The 18,281-nt window shown below is 37.5% G+C and overlaps 1 protein-coding gene across 1 annotated transcript in view; it reads right to left on the reverse strand.

Moving 5' to 3' along the window:
• Nucleotides 1-12,686: 12,686 nt before the first annotated feature.
• Nucleotides 12,687-18,281, reverse strand: part of MED13 (mediator complex subunit 13) — an 83,737-nt gene continuing 78,142 nt past the window's right edge. The window contains exon 29 of the mRNA XM_045299845.1: nt 12,687-18,188. Coding sequence (XP_045155780.1) covers nt 18,056-18,188 — 133 coding nt within the window. The 3' untranslated portion in view covers nt 12,687-18,055. The remainder of the gene's footprint in view (nt 18,189-18,281) is intronic.

Genomic DNA, 18,281 nt, shown 5'->3' on the forward strand with positions numbered 1-18,281 from the left:
CAGCATCTGACTCCCGCCGGCCACCGTACTGGATTAAGAGGGGGGCGGGCAAAGCGAGGAAGCCTGGAGACGTCACCGCGAATGCGCGCCGCGCGTGCGCGGCCCCGCCCCTTCCGCCCCTCTGTTGGCCCCGCCCAACTGAGCCACGAGCCATTGCCCGAGAGTGCTGGTCCGACTGCTTTCTGAAACCTAGCAGCTGTATTGCTTCAATAATTCTTAAAACCCCGCAGAGCTTCAGCTTAATCACCACAGGATTATTGTGGCGTTCACATGATAGAATGTCCGTAAAAAATTTTTTAAAAGTTCAAATTGTTCCGGAATCTTCTAGTAGAACTAGAAGATACTCTTTTCTCCCTCTGCCTATGCCATCCCTACACTACAGAGCTCTAATCCCATGATTTAGTAGATATTTTAAAAAGTAATCTAATCCCGCACCTACTCCTGCCGCCCCCGACCTCACACCCAAGGTCAAAAAATAGATATCTTCCTTACAGGGTTTTCACCTTAAAGCCCATTGATTCCGAGAGGTTTATGGAGGAAGTTTCAGGAATACTCGACTCCGTACAAACTTTGTGTGTGAACCTTCTAATCAGAGGACAAAACTCGTAGCAACTTATCAAAAGGAGTCTAATGGCAAAAAAAAAAAAAAATCAAAAGCACTAAGAACCACTAGAATCCAGGTTATATCCGCGAGAACGATGAGGTTTTCTACGCCGGTAAAAAGTTACAGTCTCAGAAGCCCATAAAGGCAATTACTGTATACTCTGTTCTACAAAGTCGCCATGAATCGAAATCGATCAGATGTGATCAGTGAATGAATCTCTATCCACCCATCGGCCAGTTAGCTTATGGCGACTTGCTTATTTCTGTATGCTGGAAGCTAAGTGACCAGAATGTAAAATACCAGCAGGATCACCTACCGCAGACCCATCTCAGTGGAGCTTGCAGGAACTTAACCCTTGTGGGATGCTTCTGAAAATGAGCTTCTGAGTAGGTTTCAACCACACCTTCCAGTGAGTAGTTGAGTACTTAGCCTTTTGCACCCGCCAAGGATTCCTCTCAGTACTCTGAAGTTTATCCACCAGATACTGCCTCCTTTGCAACATCTCTTTTCTCACGAATTTTTTATCTTCGCTGGGTAACACTGTTAAAATGGGAGTTTCTTTAAACTTCTAGCCCATATTAAAATTACACAAATGTCAGGATTTGGGGACACTCAGAGAGGATTTCTTTGGAGTGACCTCTACTGAAAACTTACCTGCCCTTTTAGAATGTATAAACTTTCTTAATCCTAGTGGGAGAAGATAAAATTATACTTTTCAAATCAAAAACAAACTCACTGCCAGCAAGTCTATTCTGAATCACAACAATCCTTTATCGGGTTTCCAAGACTGTAAATCTTAATGCGAGCATTAAGATTTTTCTTTCGCTCCTGAAACTGGTTCTCCATACAGACCTGTATTATTTCACTGAAAATTAAACCGTGAATGTGTGTTTGTTTCCGGATCAGAACGTGATTAAGGACCACAATCTCAGGCTTGACCTTTCGACCAGTTTCTATCCATCCAGTAAGCCTAGGGTTTTTTTTTAATGATTTTGAGTTTTGTTCCACATTTTTCATTTATCCAGGACCCTCTAATGTGATCCCTTTAAGAGGAGGTGGGACTGGTAGCCAGTCACAATCCAATTCTGGTCTCAGGGTAAGAGACTGATGTTCACCTAGGCCTAGTCCATTATTCTATTGGACTAACTTTTTCAGTATGTCTTCGATTTTATTCACTCTTCTTTCCTCCATACAGGGAGACACCAATATTTGCACCTTAGATGGCTACTTACAAGCTCTTAAAACTCCGATTGCTGCTCACCAAAATAGAACATGGACTATGTTGGGGCAATTGACCTTAGTGTCCCCCAAAACCATGGTCCTGAGCCCCCATGGGGGCCCAGTGGCTCCTTTACTAAAGGTGTTTGGTTATGTCTAGGAATTTCTCATAACTTTGCCCCTTGAATGTTCTACCACATTCTTGCATGTTTTGAGCATAGGTAAATACATATGCACAAACATCCTGTCAAACCTAAATATATTTGCGAGTCTACTCACACTCCCCCTACCACAGCCTGCATGTCTACATGCGGGCTCGTGTGTATAATAGTATGTACCTCTGTTGCCTGGAACTCTTGCACTGCTCCCGTGTCTTCCTTGCCTTCACCAACTCCCTCTTACTATACACCGGCCTTCCACTTCCCCCAAGTCAACACTTGCATACCTTCTGGTCAGCAATTTATCCTCCTTTCTTTTCCCAATCCTAGTAGCCATTCAAAAGTGTTTTAGTGTGAAAACCTTGAATTTACAATAGTGGTCTCTTATGTGAGTAGAATTGTCCTTTTGTACTGGACTAATTTCACTCAGCATACTGTTCGTGCATGTTATGTAGTGCTTCACAGATTTATCATTAGTCTTTATTGTTGTATTCCTTTGGGTCTATGGATCATGATTTATCCATTCTCCCAGTGATACGCACTGAGGTTGTTCCCATCTTTTTTGCTATTGCCAATAGTGCTGTGATGTACGTGGGTATGCATTTATCGGTGTCGTGGCTCGATTTCGCTATGATTTTGAGCAAGTGGAGGAATTACTGGTTCATACGATATTTCTAGTTCCAACTTTTAAAGGGAGTGCCATATAATTTCTCACTGTTGTCTTTTAGTTTCTAGTAATGTTCTGTACATTTTTTGTATAGGTCTTTTGTTAGTTTTATTTCTACATATGAAATAGAATCTTTTTGTTCTTGTATCCTTTACTCCCTCTCCATTTCTTGGGTCCTAGAAACGTCAGAAACCGATGTTTGCTCCTATAGGGAAAAGGAGTGGAAGCCACTATTTCTGTACCCTGGCTTAAGACTTAAGTCCTGCAGCAGGTTTTGATTATTAAGGAAAATTGAGGCTTTGAATATTATTTGGAGTTTAATTATTTTGTTGCTAAAGACATTGTGGTTGTACCATGACCAGAAAAGCCCTAATACCGCCCCAGAACTAGTTGAACAGAATAAATTTATAAAGATATGGGAGACAAGTATTAAGATGCTTTATATTTGCAATCTGAAGGGTTACACCTCATAGACCATAATCTCTATGACAGCCGGGACTGTGTCTGTTTTATTGCCTGTATATTTTGAACAACAGTGCTTGCCAAAAGGCATGCATTTAATCAATTTGTCAAAAGAAGGAATATAGATAAGAAATAGGGTTGTCATATTTACCGAATAAAATTCCGGGTGCACAATTAAATTTGAATTTCAGGTAAACCATGATTATTTAGCATAAGTATGCTACGTGCAATATTGTATAATATCAATAGTCTTATTTTTTAAATGATCTAATGTATGTGTGCATGTGATTTTACAGAGGAAAGAGAGCAGGACATTGAAGGAATATGATGAGCTTTATCTGTGAAGTGAAACGTGAGATTATTCCTAAAGTTAGTGAAAATTTTAGAAGGAGATTTGAGGGAAGTAGCAATGTTTTGGAATAGCAGTAAAGAAAAAAGAAACCTCACTAAATTCATTTTTAAAAGCTTAGGACTCCACAGGAAGATTCTAATCTACCTTACCAAATCAGTACCTCCTACACCACTCCTGGCAGTTTCGTCAAATGTGAGCTTCTTCCTTCAGAATGGCTTTCATTCCCTTTGTACAGGACTGACTCCTGCTACAACAACGATATTCTGCCTCACCAATGCATCGCTCCATTTAGGCCCAGTGCAAACTTTCTGAATCCAGCAGTAAAATGTCTGACATGCATGTTCTTTCAGGGAGCCCAGGAGTTCCCTTGTTCTCCTCAGTCAGTAACCTTCCAGAGTTCATCACTATTCTGGTATCTCACAGTTGATTATAAAATACTGCTTATTAATTGTTCTTTTTTTTGCACATGTGAAACTGGCAACTCCTATGCTTCAGTAAAATTTTTATATCGATCCTTAGTAACATTCGGTTTCGAGTACCTATTTGCTGCTGGAAATACAAGTGGGTTTCAGGAAAGTTCACAGAAAAATGAAACTAATGAAAGAAAGAAAAAGAAAAATGATTTTAAAATGTTAAGATTGCATTTGATGTGTTGGCCAAAAAAAAAAAAGTGTGTGAATTGTTGAATGTAAAACTAATCATCTTCTCTGTAAACTTTTCCCTGCTTCAGTTTTAAAACTTTCAATGACATTAAAAGATATACAGTATCTGTATAAAAGCTTTATTTCTCAACATGAGTTCATCAAGATCAAGACACTTTTGTAAGCAAGGGTACCATCTAGTCTATCCCTAAAGAACCAAGGGTCCTGTGGATCTAGCCATGTCAATCAGGCGTTTTTACATTATTAACTGAAGAGAAATGAGTGCCTTTTAAAGTCTTTGTTTTTAACTTTAGGAAATAAAAAGAAAGAGCCAAATTGGTACTGTAAGATGGATACCTCCGGGTTTCTCATACAAATTCTCAGTAAACTGTTCTTGTTTAATGAGAGGGATGAGTGAGCAGAAGAACAACTCTGGTGGTTTTCCTGGGAGTTTTTTCTGCTAAAACTTTTAACTTTGTGAGAAAAAAACCGCTTGTAATAATAATAATAAACCTAATAAAAAATTTAGTTTTTTGATTCTCCAGAAAGTTAACAAAATGCCTTCAGCGTCCACAGAAACTGTTGCCCCCACGTGACCACCTTTACTTTTAGCGGCACCACTACTTCCCCTTGGAGCCATTGTTTTGTCTTCAAAATTGAGCTGTACAGCCGTGTTGCACCTTGTTACAATTCTTCCGAGAAATGCCTCAGGATCTTGATCCCACTTGTTTAAAACATCCATGGAGAGCTCTGCACTTGTCTGAAGCTGATCGTGGCACAACAGTTTGGGGGCGATGGAAGTTTTGCTCCACTTTGTAGTCAGAATTACTTAAGCTGAGGCAATGAGGGCTCCTGTGTTGGCTGTTGTTTCTGCTGTTGTCATTCCTCTGCAGTTAGCTTATGAACAAGCTTGCTTCCTCAAAAACTGAAGTAGATGGTCTGCTGCTGGGGCCTTGATAGTCAACATCTTCTTAAAACGAGTTTTTTGTGAAATGCTGATTTCTGTAGGGCACTGTCCCCATAAACTTTTCATAAGACATCAATAATTTCACCAATCTTCCACCTTTCCATTCTTTCAACCTTACCCATAAATTTGGTGTTTAAATCCGGTTGATTTGGACTCGTAGTTATCCCGTGTAGGGCTTCTGGGAAGGTTACTCTTGACTGTACAGATAGCTTCGTCTTCCCCAGTGGAACGCTTGGCGGGGTTTGAATGGTTGACCTTGTGGCTGGTCCACAGCCTCACCACTGCTCTGTGTACGCCACAGTGCATTTATTGTGGTGCAGAGAATTTTTGAAAGGCATGCATAGATTTTCACAAAACACACTTTCTATCCTGTGAACTTTTGAATACTTTTAATCATTTCAGTTTTACAGGCTATAAGCCCCACCCCCCAAAAAAGAATTTTTCACATTTCTTCTAAAAGTTTCCTCACTTTTTTAACAGTAACTTTAACCTTTAAGTAGTTTAATAAATATATTAAGGCGTAAGGTAATCACTGTTTTATGCAGACGAGGGTAGTTTACATCCAAAACATATTAGTTTACATCAGAACCTTTTCAAAATAAAACATTTACCATCTTACCATGAAGAAAACAAAACATTGGCTTCCCCAATTTTTTTCATTCAATATATCTTTCCACCTACTTATACCTGTTGGACAAAAAATGATCTCACTTTTCTGATGGATTGAGGGGGAAAACAGTTGATTGGTCCTGATCTGAAAGGTTTCCTTTTTCAGCAAAAGCCTTCACTGATTTGCTTGGACAGTTAGTATTGCAGCTTACAAATAAGTGCAGCTGAACAGTGTCACTTGGAAGCTCATTTAAATCGTAAGAATACATAAGGAATCCAGGAACATCAATGGGGTTAGCAATACCGCAAAGGTAGGGGAAGGTGGGGAGGAAAGGGGAACCGATCACAATGATCAACACAACCACACACACCGCTCCAGGGAGGGGAACAACAGAAATCATGGGGGAAGGGAGACAGCAGTCAGTGTAAGATATAAATAATTTATAATTTATCAAGGGGGTCACGAGCATTGGGGGAGAGAGGAGCTGATACCAATGGCTCAATAGACAGTGAATGTCTAGAAAAGAATGATGGCAACATATATAAATATGCTTGAAACAATTGATATATGGATTGTTATAAGAGTTGTAAGAGCCCCCAATAAAATGATCTTTTAATAATAAACAAATAAATACTAAGAATAGCTGTAAAGGGTCCTGAGGAAAGGGAAACGGTGAAATGTTACTTTTCATACATTTCAACCTTGAGGCACGAGGGTGTCCGACTATGGAAGTTATCTGGCACAATAACCACCCTAGTCTGACACCCACTAAGGCAGGTTGCAAAGCCTCTCCCATCCTTTTATCAGATGACTCCCAGCAAGCGACAGTCACAGACACTCAGGGCCAAGCACCCGCCTCCACCTCTAAGTGCCATTTTCTTCATAACAATTTTTTCTATTTTCATTCTATTTCAGAGCATCGCGGGCCACAAAAAATTACCTCGGGGGCCACATGTAGACCATGGGCTGACAGTTTGACACCCCTGAACTATACCATGCAGAAGACCTGGTGGTGCTGTAAGGTAAGCATCAGACTGTTAACCACAGGTTGGAGGTTCAAACTCATTAGCTGTTTTGCAAGAGAAAGGTGAGGCTTTGTGCTCCTGTAAGGATTTATAGCCTCAGGAACCCTTGTATGTAAGTGGGAACCAATTGATGGCAGTGGATTGGGTGTAGAGAACACAGACAACCTAATTTAAAAAAAAAGAAAAAAAGGTTGTGCTCATGAGCCTTTTAGTCTGCTGCTCTTGGGCTGACTTTCTATTCCTGTTGACATCTAGTTGATTCCGGTTCGTGTTATAGAGTAGAATTTTACCAGTGGGTTTTCTTGCAGATCAGACCTTCCTTCTGTGGTTCTTTTCACACCACCAACCTAACATAACATAAGTTAGCAGTCAAGTGCAAGCATCACCTATAGACCTTATATACAAGAATATCAATTAAAAATTATAGCTAAAATGGTAAATAATCTTATAAATTAGCTCTAACATTCAGTTGCTTATAAATCAGAGCCTCTGGTTATCAAAGCAGTATAGTGCACTTTTTCATGATTAGAACAGTTGAGATAAATTTTAAGGCCAACATGGAATTGAACCCCATTGCCATTTCTTGCCACACAAAGATATATCTCATCAATTCTATGATAAATTATTTTTTTTCACATTTTAAATCTCTCAAGTTACAACTATATGTTACATTGTATTTGGTGACATTTTAAAATTACTGAGCACTGGTGGCACAGGGGGTTATGCTTGGGATGCTAACCATAAGGTCAGCAGTTTGAACCCACCAGTTGCTTCATGGAGAAAGCTGAAGCTTTCTGATCCTCTAAGATTTAGAGCCTGAGAAACCCCCAAGTGTAGTTCTGCTCTGTCAGAAGGGGTGGGTGTGGGTCAGAATTGACTCAATGGCCGTGAGTTTTGAGTGCAATCTTAGAATTGATGGAAAATATAATTTCTAAGATAAACAAGCGGCAATCCAGCTGAGAAACAACAAAACCCCAAAGGAAGAAGCACACCAGCCTATTCCAACACAATCACTGAAAACAAAGCGGTTGCATAAGTAAATGTGGTGAAGAAAGCTGATGGTGCCTGGCTATCAAAAGAGAGAGAGTCTGGGGTCCTAGCTCACAAGCAACAAAGCCCACATGGAAGAAGCACACCAGCCTGTGTGATCACGAGGTGTCGATGGGATCAGGTATCAAAGACCAAAAAAAAATCACAGCAGAGTGGGGACCCAGGGCCCATCTGTGGGCAATTGGACAACCCCTTGCAGAAGGGTTATGGGGAGATGAGCCAGTCAGGGTGCAGTGTAGTAACGATGAAACATACAACTTTCCCCTAGTTCTTGAATGCTTCCTCCCTCCCACTATCATGATCCCAATTCTACCTTACAAATCTGGCTGGACCGTAGGATGTACACTGGTACAGATAGGGACTGGAAATACAGGGAATCCAGGACAGATGAACCCCTCAGGACCAGTGGTGAGAGTGGCGATACTGGGATGGTGGAGGGAAGGTGAGGGGAAAAGGGGGAACAGATTACAAGGATCTATATGACGTTATACTTTACCAAGCACGATGTTCTTTTCTAGGGACTGGTCTCTCCGGATACCATGTCCGAAGTATGTGAGATGAAGTTTCAACATTCTTGCTTCTGAGAGCATTCTAGCTGTATTTCAAGACAGATCAGTTTGTTCTGGCAATTCATGGTACTTTAATATTCATCAACACCATAATTCGAATGCATCAATTCTTCTGTGGTCTTCCTTTCTCGTTCAACTTTCACATACGTAAGGAGCAATTGAAAATACCATGGATTTGATCAGGCCAATCTTAGTCCTAAACATGAATATTTTGAAGCCCTTTAACACTTTTAAAATTTTTTGCAGCACGTTTGCCCAATGAACTACACCATTCGATTTCTTGTCTGGTACTTCCATGAGTGTTGATCGTGGATCCAAGTAGTTAAATTCTTCCACAACTTTTCTCCATTTATCATGATGTGGTCTATTGGTCCAGTTGTTAGGACTCTGATTTCTTTACATTGAGTTGCAATTGACACTGTAGTTTTTATTTTCATCAGCAAGTGTTTCAGGTTCTCTTTGCTTTTACCTAGCAAGACGGTGTCGTCAGCAGCGGCAGTTTAATAAACCTTCCTCCAAAATCTGATCCTGTGCTGGTTCTCCATATAGCCCATCTTCTCAGATTGTTTGCTCAGCTTATAGATTAAGTATGGTGAATGGATACAACCCTGATGCACACCATTCTTGATTTTATGCCCTGTAGCATTCCCTTGTTCCATTCAAATGATTGTTTCTTGGTCTATGTACAGGTTCCCTATGAGCATGAGTGTTCTGGAATTTCCATTCTTCTGAATGTTAACCATAATTCATGATCCATGCCCTGTAGCATTCCCTTGTTCCATTCAAATGATTGTTTCTTGGTCTATGTACAGGTTCCCTATGAGCATGAGTGTTCTGGAATTTCCATTCTTCTGAATGTTAACCATAATTCATGATCCATGCAGTTCAATACCTTCACAGTTGAATACCTTCACAACTAAATCTCTTTCTGGTATTCTCTGTTTTCAGCCAAGATCCATCTGATGTCAGCGATGATATCTTTCCTGTCACACCTTTGTCTGAATCCAGCTGGAATTTCTAGTAGCCCCCTCTTGAAATACTTTTGCAAACATTTTGGATTATCTCCAACATTTTACATTCATTATTGATAAGGTTCACTAATTTCCAGTCTATTGGGTCACCTTTCCTTGGAATGGCCACAGTATCTTTTCCAGTTGGTTGGCCAGAAAATGATCTTCTAGATTTGTTGGCACACAGCAGTGCTTCCAGTGCTGCATCAGTTCGTTGGAACATTTTAGTTGGTTTTCTATCAATTCCTGGAGCCTTGTTTTTCATTAATACTTTCCGTAGAGCTTGGTTCTTGATCAGATGCCTTTTTTTCAGATGCCTTTTGAAATGTTGCATGTCAACCAATTATTTTAAAGACAGTGACTGTGTATCCCTTCAATTGTTTTGATACTTCCTGTCTCATTCAATATTTTGCCCATAGAGTCCTTCAATATTGCAATGTGGGGCTTATATACTTTTTATAGTCTTTAAAAAAAATCATTTTATTAGGGGCTCATACAACTCTCATCACAATCCATACATACATACGATTGTGTAAAGCACATTTGTACATTCACTGCCCTCATTCTCAAAACATTTGCTCTCCAAAGGGCTTATATTTTTTCCTTCAGTTCTTTCAGCTTGAGATATGCTGTGTCCTCTTCCTATTTGGCTTTCTAACTCGTCTTTGCACATTTCATGTTTCACTGCCTTCTCGAAATGAGCTTTATTTGCTCATTTCTCCATTAGCTTTAATTAATGTTCAAGAACAAGTTTTATTTTTTATTCGGACATCCAATTCGATCTTTTCTTGTCTCTTTAAAGAGGATCTTGCTGCACCGCAAGAGAAAGATGGGGTTTTCTACTCCTGTAAAGTAAGTCGTGGAAACTCTCAGGGGCAGTTCTACCCAGTTCTATAGGGTCGCTCGGCATTGACTCAATGGCAGCGAGTTTGGTTTTTAGTAGCATAGTGGGTTACACACTGGGCTGCTAAACTTTTAAGGTCAGCAGTTGAGAACCACAAACAGCTGTAAGAAATATGAGGCTTTCTAATCCTGTAAAGATTTAGTCTCAAAACACAGAGGCCCTTCAAGGTCATTGAGTTGGAATCAACTCAATGGCAATGAGTTGTTTTTTTAATATCCTTTTGCTTTCTTTCATGTATGTTCTTGATGTCATTCCCTATCTTATCAGGTTTTCCATTATTCAGTGTTCAATGAGTCAAACCTGTTCTTGTGATACTTTCTAAATCTAGCTGGATAGTGAAGCTTGTATTTTGCCTCTCATGGACTTTTTTGTCAACTTCAACCTAAGAGCAATCAAGATGGTCTGCTCCACAATCAGCCCCTGGCCTTGCTCTGGATGATACTGCGTTTCTTGATTACCCCTTCCCACAAGTTTGGTTGTTTCCTGTGTATTCCAGCTGGCAAGGCCCATGTTTATATTGCCATTTATGTAGCTGAAAATGGTATTCCTGGCACAGTAATCCATGATTACTGGACTTAAAGTGGGTAATACCATTCCATTTTAGAACACTAATGACTAGGATATTGATCTGTTCATTTCACTTTTTACGACTGATTTCCTAGACCCATCGTTCATGCAATCCATGTTCTGAATATTAATGGATGCTTGCAGCTGTTTCTTTTCATTGAGTCAGGCCCCTTCAGCAAGTGAAAGTCCCCAAAGCCTTAGCCCGTCTTTTTATTATTAAGGTCGGCCCCACTTTGAGGAGATAGCTCTTCTCCAGTCATATTCTGTTCCAAAACTAGGGGCTCATTTTCTAGCACTACGTCTGACAATGTTTTACTGCTATTCATAAGGTTCTCAGTGGCTAATCCAAGAGAACAGTCTCTTCCTTTAATCTGTAAGCTCTGCTGAAATCTATTCATTATGGGTGCCCCTGCTGTTACATAGCTTCTAGGATCACAGCAACACACCAGCTACCACAGTAGCACACACTGATAACATGGTGGTGTATTAGGGTGCCCTACTGGCGTAGTGGTTGAGTTGGGTTGTGATCTACATGGTCAGCAGTTCAAAAACACCAGCCGCGTTGCAATAAAGGTGTGGCATTCTGCTCCTTGTAAACATTTTCGGGAAACCCACAAGGCTGCGACTGTTAAGTTGACATTCACTGAATGGCAGCGAGTTTGATTTTGGAAGTTTTTATAGCTATATTACCTTGAAAATACTACTCCTTGGTGCCAGTCTTTTTGACTTATACTGGATACCTGTATGTCTGGATAAAATATTGAGTAAAACCTTTCCCAGTCATGGTTCTCTAGTGGATCATTAGATCCTCTAAGTTGGCAGAGCTCCATGAGTCATCCTCTGGGTATTTCCCTGGTTCTAAATAGTTTAAATTCTTTGAGATGGTACTCAAGAATCTTACATGAACTAGCTGCCCTGAAGTTTCCTCCTCCCATGTTACAGGCCTTGAAACGAAGAGTAGGTCTATCCTGTTCTATAGGGTCATTATGAGTTGGCATCGACTCAATGGCATTGAGTTGTTTCTCTCTAGCCAGGATTTCTGCCACATCTCATCTCATTGTATTCAAATTGACCATTTGCTTCCCAAATCCTTCATGCTATTCATATATTCTTCAAACCCTTCCGTTTGGAATGCCCTCATTCTCTTTACCCTGTGGTTATGTATTATTAAATTGTACTGTATACCTTCAGTATTCTCTTGCTAGGAAGTTTCCCTGACAAACCACCTACCCAAGTCTCCCCTGACCCCACTTCACTAGGTTGGGCCCTCTATTAAAAATAAGCATTTTCACAACTGAGAACTGTACACTTTGGGAGGGGCTCCAGGGAAGTCTCTTGAAACGTTATCATTTTCTATTAATCACAAACAAAATTTCTTGTTAGTGCTACAGGACCGAGGAATGTGATAATTTTTAATCTGTTTTATAACTCTCCTACAGTATTCATAGGAAGGTCATGAAAAATAGAAAATTCCTACAAAACTGAAACTGTAGGAACACAAAATTAAACTCATATTTTATTATAGGCTAAAAACACAAACTCTCTTCCTTTCTCCTTTGCTTTTGATTATGTTGGGAGACGTCAGACAGTGTATGACAAAATAATAATTTATAAATTATCAAGGGTTCATGGGGGCGGAGCGGAGAGGGAGGGGAAAAAATGAGCTGATACCAAGGACTCAAGGAGAAAGCAAATGTTTTGAGAATGATGAGGGCAACAAATGTACAAATATGCTTGACACGATGGATGTCGGCTTGGATTGTGATAAGAGTTGTACGAACCCCCAATAATGATTTAAAAAAACAAAAAACTTTGTGCCCTTGGATTGCTATACTCTTAAATTATACTCCCTTGGGTTAAAAAAACATTGACTTATAACTACTTAACAGTAAAATTTCCTTTAATGCCTTGTGAAACAAATCCTGGATATTTTCATTTAACATGCTGAAAAATAGATGGTTCCAATCTAATGTCCATGGTTCCGTAGAATCTATTTTTCAAAGGTCATTTACATCAAATAGTTTGAATACGGTTCACACTGCATTTCTAATTTTATCCTGATCCTGAAATGGATTGTTTGCCACTAGATTATCTATGACCATATTTCCAAAATATTTTTGTAACAATTCCTATAAGACATATTGATTATAAAATGACTAAACAGAAAAACAAGACAAAAACTCAAGTATGCAGCATTTTTTTCTAAAGTGATAAAAAAGTTTATCTAGAGTAATAGTTGTGATTGTTTCAAGTCACTTCAATTTAATTAACAAATACATACATTTATAGTCATAAATAATATGCTACTGAGACCCAGAGGTCAAGATAATTTTCATGTGCAATTTATTAATTCCTTCTAGAACATTTCAAAATGTTCATATTTCACATGCTTTTACCTCTTATGATATAGTTCTTTACTTTAAAGGACTTCACAAGTACAACTCTGGCAGGAAATTTTGCAAGAAAAGATTTTCAGGGAATGGACTCACCAGTAAAAAATTTAAGCTTTCAATTTCAGGTCTTGGGATTCACCACGATGGAGTGTGCTGGGCCACAATGTAAAAACTGTTATTTGCTTAAGGTAGCAAATACATCGATCTCTAAGTGGCTCAAATTCTGGAAGTGTACCAATACCTTATGCATAGTACAAACAAGCATCTGATATGCTTTTATAGAAAAGTTCATTTCTTTCAGTAAAGCATTCAATAGGATTATTCAGACCCAGGTTTTCAATACTGAAAACTACAAATATAAAAATCTGTGTGTAGCCGTGCAAGAAGTGAATACCAAAAAAAGCTTGAATTGCATAGTTTTTAGTCATACATAATACTATAGTAAAAACAAATCAGAGATCATGTAAACTGCAATACAGAAAATATTTTACGATAGGCAGTTTCAACAACATTTATCTCCTTTTTAAAGAATTGTTATATAAAAATTTTGTTGACAGCAACTATTTGAAAATGACCACACATTTTCAGTTATATCCTTATTGATTTTAAATCTGGACAGAAATATTTTAAATGGCTGCTTCCAGAAAATAGAGCTTTGTGGGATAGATTGCTTACATCTGAACACTTCTTTATACTTAAAACTCTATGCAATGAAATTAAAAAAGGACATAGTTAAGTTCTAAATATATGAACATAGTGTTAGGAAACGGATATCAAATTCATCATCTTAAATGGGATTTGTATATCTATATACACCTATACATATATGTATATATAGGTATATATAAAGCTATATACGCATATATAATTACCCTACATGCTGATATATGAATAGTTTTTTCCAAATACTTTGTGTAGACAAGTTAAAAGCTGTTTAGTCAGTTTCTGGGTTGCTTTTTTTTCTTATTATGAATAACACAAAAATGATAAGGCTACTAATTTTGCAATATATACCATGGAAATATTTTCAACAGAATAAGACACCACAATGAAGGCTTCATGAATAATTTATTCCATTTGAAGTTTTGCTTTTTGTTTTTTTTTCTTATTTTTTTTTTTTAAAAAGTATAAACCTTTTCATTTCCTCAATCACAATTTGTACAACTCAGTGTTATGGCATTCGGCAGCAATAGTGTTTGTTCCTTATTCTTTTATGTCATGTTAATTAAAAAAAAAGCAATTGGACCATATTAAATGTCACTGCTAAACAACTTTAAAATGCCCCTTCATAAAGTGACCAAGCTATTCTGAGAGGGTTGATGCTGATGTGTCCAGTAATGATATTACAATTTGTAGTTTAAACTCAGTAACTTTAAGGTCCACAAATCCAGTTTACTTTGAGAACTAAAACGGTTTTAAGATTTCATGAACACATCAACCTGAGGAGTATTTTAGGTCCCAAATCCAGTTTTTTAATTAATACTCCATAAAAATGAAAATACATATATAAAAATTTAAACCACAGTTCTGGGCCCATTAAAACACCAAAAAAACCCAAAGGGTTAAGATTTCCAGCTGATTATTGGGGGATGGGAGCAAAATTAAAAGTATGTCAAAAATATTTTCCTAATTTAGACAAACTAAATCTTAAGAGGAAACCCAGACCAAAACATCACTCGTGCAACATTAAATGTATTAATAGACTAATATGCGATGCCACAGTGGAGGAGTAGCAAATTATATGATGCAACAGCATTTAAAAACTTCCTTTTAATCTATTCAATTTGAACATTTTAAATAATGCAACATAGTATTTTGATATTACAGTATTAACATAGTGCTTGATTAAAGATCTGCAAATCTTTGTAGTAACACATTAAGTTAAAAAATTACCTCAGAAGGTAAATATGAAGAGGAAAGGAGCATATTTTAATACAGTCACCTGTGCCATACTGACAGTTGAGCACGAATACAGCTGAGGATGTTGACTAAGGAGTAAGAGCTTAATTTTAGTGGTTTAAGAAAAGTTAAGAAAGATTTAAAAATTACAGCTACTTTAAAATTTAAGGATTACATATAAGTACACTTGGTGGCCTTCTGGCCAAACAATAAGGTGTACAGAAATTTATTCATACAGTGTTAATTCACAGTCCTGATAACTGAATGGCTTGCATAAGAAAGGTATGGCTAGATGTTTCTGACTGGCTGGAAGCAGACATTATATAACTAATCATTCCAAATGTCAAAATACTGAACTTCCACCCAGCTTAATGGAAAACTGCACAGGAAATAGACACTAGCACTGTAACAAAGAAGTCAAGGTGTTGGTGATCTGCTGCAGAACAATATATTTTGATGCCTACTTAAACAAAACGACTCATCTGCGACAGTACATTGGTAAATCAGATCCATCATCCTATAAAAAAGGTGTAGTTTTTTTTGTTTTTTTCTGAAGTCTCCTGACCTTTTCTAATGGCTATTGCAATAATTTTCAATTTGAGTTATGAACTTATATATGAAGGGAGGAAAAAAATCTTATTAGTAATCCTGTATATTTGGGAAATATTCCCTGATTCCCAGATAAAAAGGAATTATACACTGGGTTCCCTTCTTATGGCTCTATATAAAAGATACTGTCAGAGAATAATTTTTTAAAACCTATTTTTCAAACTGAAATGTAGTTAGTATAGACTAACAATTTTAAATAACCAAGAATATACTTTTAAAGTCACCATTGAGCTAAGTTTATAAAAATGAATACCCTTTTAGAAAGTTGAAAAAAGCATCTTTTCCCTCAAATCTCAGACAAGTATTTTGTTTGTTAAAAATGAACAAAACATGCCAACATAATCTGTGGTGTGTTCGTATATTTTAAAAACAAAAGAAGAGATGTGATCTTTAATTTTATATCAAAATATGCTGACCCTTGGGATTGCATTATTAAAGAATAATTGGAAACCTTTGCCACCAATTGTTTTCATAGAAAAAAACAAGACTCGCTTTTTTTTATATATACAATTTGAAGTTATATTATTCATAAGAAAGTGATATTTAAGCTACGCATATAGTATTCACAAAACAAGTTTCAGTAAGAAAAAAAATTAAAGAGTTTTGTAAATACCATTTTTTGTCCTTGTAGAGAGTTAGTGAATGTACAAATAGGAATTTTGTTGGACTGCTTCCAAGAAAGATAGGTAGACTTGGTGACTGTGAATTCAAGTCAGCAACACAGTTAGGAGGCTAACTTGGGCTCTCTTGTGAGCAGCACTGTAGGATGGATTTTTCAAGGGGTAAAGCCTGCATAAAAGCAGTTATCTTGGCATGTGCAAAGAAGAAGGGGAAAAGTTGTATTGAAGGAAGAGGTGAATTAAAGTCCCTAAAATTAAAGTCCCTTCTTTAGGGAGGTGAGGACCTCCTTGGCATATGCCTACCTTAATCTGAGCTGTGTGATAGAAAAGTACAGACTCTGGTGTTTGGGACTACCATCTCCAAACCAAGAAAATTAAATAAATAAAAAAGACAAAGGGGAACAGGTTGTTTAGAAAATGGTTCTTTCACTAGTGGAATAGAGTTTGAATACCAGAATTCACCGAGAATATATTTACACCACAGTTTGATTGCACACACTCTCACACACACACATTCGCACGCACTCACACACATTCCCAATCTTTAATTAAAAAAAAAAAAAGTCAAACAATCAAGAGTGACCTCTCTTAAAATAATTTGTAAAATGCCTAGAGCTGGGCTAAATTTCAACCTTATAGTAGATCCAGAGATAAATTTCTTAATAATATACCCATGCCTAGATGTGCCACTGTTGAAACTGAAAAACATTTAAGCATGTAACATTAAACACCAAAATTAGTTTAAGCATTCAGTAGCAAATGTTTTTCTTGTAAAACTAAGTTTCTTTCACTGGAAATGGCCTGAAATATTAGTCATAGCCCTAAATCATAGTACAAAATATAACTGAAGAATTCTCATTTTATTCTAAGTTAAACCACCTAACAATATCACTTGTATATTGCCATCATGTGATTCTGTAGAGATGTGATATATAAAATGTTGTCAGACCCGGTACCTTTTCCATTTATAAACACAGTGAGCTTCATTCCTGTACATGTACTCTGCAACTACAGCTTAGCTGTAAATCCTCCACACACAATGGCATGGACATTATTCCCTCTCTAGCCCCATTAAACTGTACATTGAGACAATACAAATTTACTGTCCCACCCACCCCTTACAAAAAAATAATACTCTAAAAGCAACCCTACTGCAACTTTTTAATTAAGACGATTACATATATTTTAGACCAATTGCTTTAAAGCAAGAAGGCAGTATAAACCTTCTAGGAAAATTTTTATAAAAGAGGTTAAGAAATATAAGACAATTTTACATTTAAAAACTTACAATAAATAAGAGATGCAGGCATTTTGAATACTAGGTACTATAATCCAATACAAGAACATCTTGATGTTCTGAAGCCATAAGTTGAAATTCATTGTTCCTCATGTTTCCTTTCCATGCTTTTAATATTCATTTAACATGACTGGGTACTATGGCTCATTACTTTTCACAAATACTGTGACTGGAAAAAAAGGTTAATTTTTGCTACGAAAATGTTATAATACGTTTTGTATGATCACTTGTCATCCTTAAGTGTTCGGTATAATCAATGAAAAATAGCAGGGCTATAGCTACCCCCTCCCCAAGTCAAAACAATATTTGTTGAAGTAATAAGAATTAGCCCCCATCACAAATGACTTTCACTGAGAAAATAATTGCAACTTAATCCTGCAGTGAAATAGCCTTTATCCTTGTTCTTTTCTTGCACAGTTCCATCAGATGATGATCACAGCATATTCATGATAAAGTTATATAACTGATTCAGCACCACAAAGTGAATTGGGAGACAGGAGCGTCTGTCCTGGACTGCAGGGTCACAGGTTAGCCAGGAAAGTGCATTGTACTGTTCCAAAACAAACCTAAGGAAAAAGCAAATACATTCTCTAAATCATGGGTATCTAAAACTGTAAAATTTGGGTAAGATACAAGAATAATTTATAAATTATTAGGGG

This window comes from Echinops telfairi, unplaced genomic scaffold (genome assembly GCF_000313985.2).
Source record: "Echinops telfairi isolate 266 unplaced genomic scaffold, ASM31398v2 ScPeMD7_7458;HRSCAF=8496, whole genome shotgun sequence".
Lineage (NCBI taxonomy): Eukaryota > Metazoa > Chordata > Mammalia > Afrosoricida > Tenrecidae > Echinops > Echinops telfairi.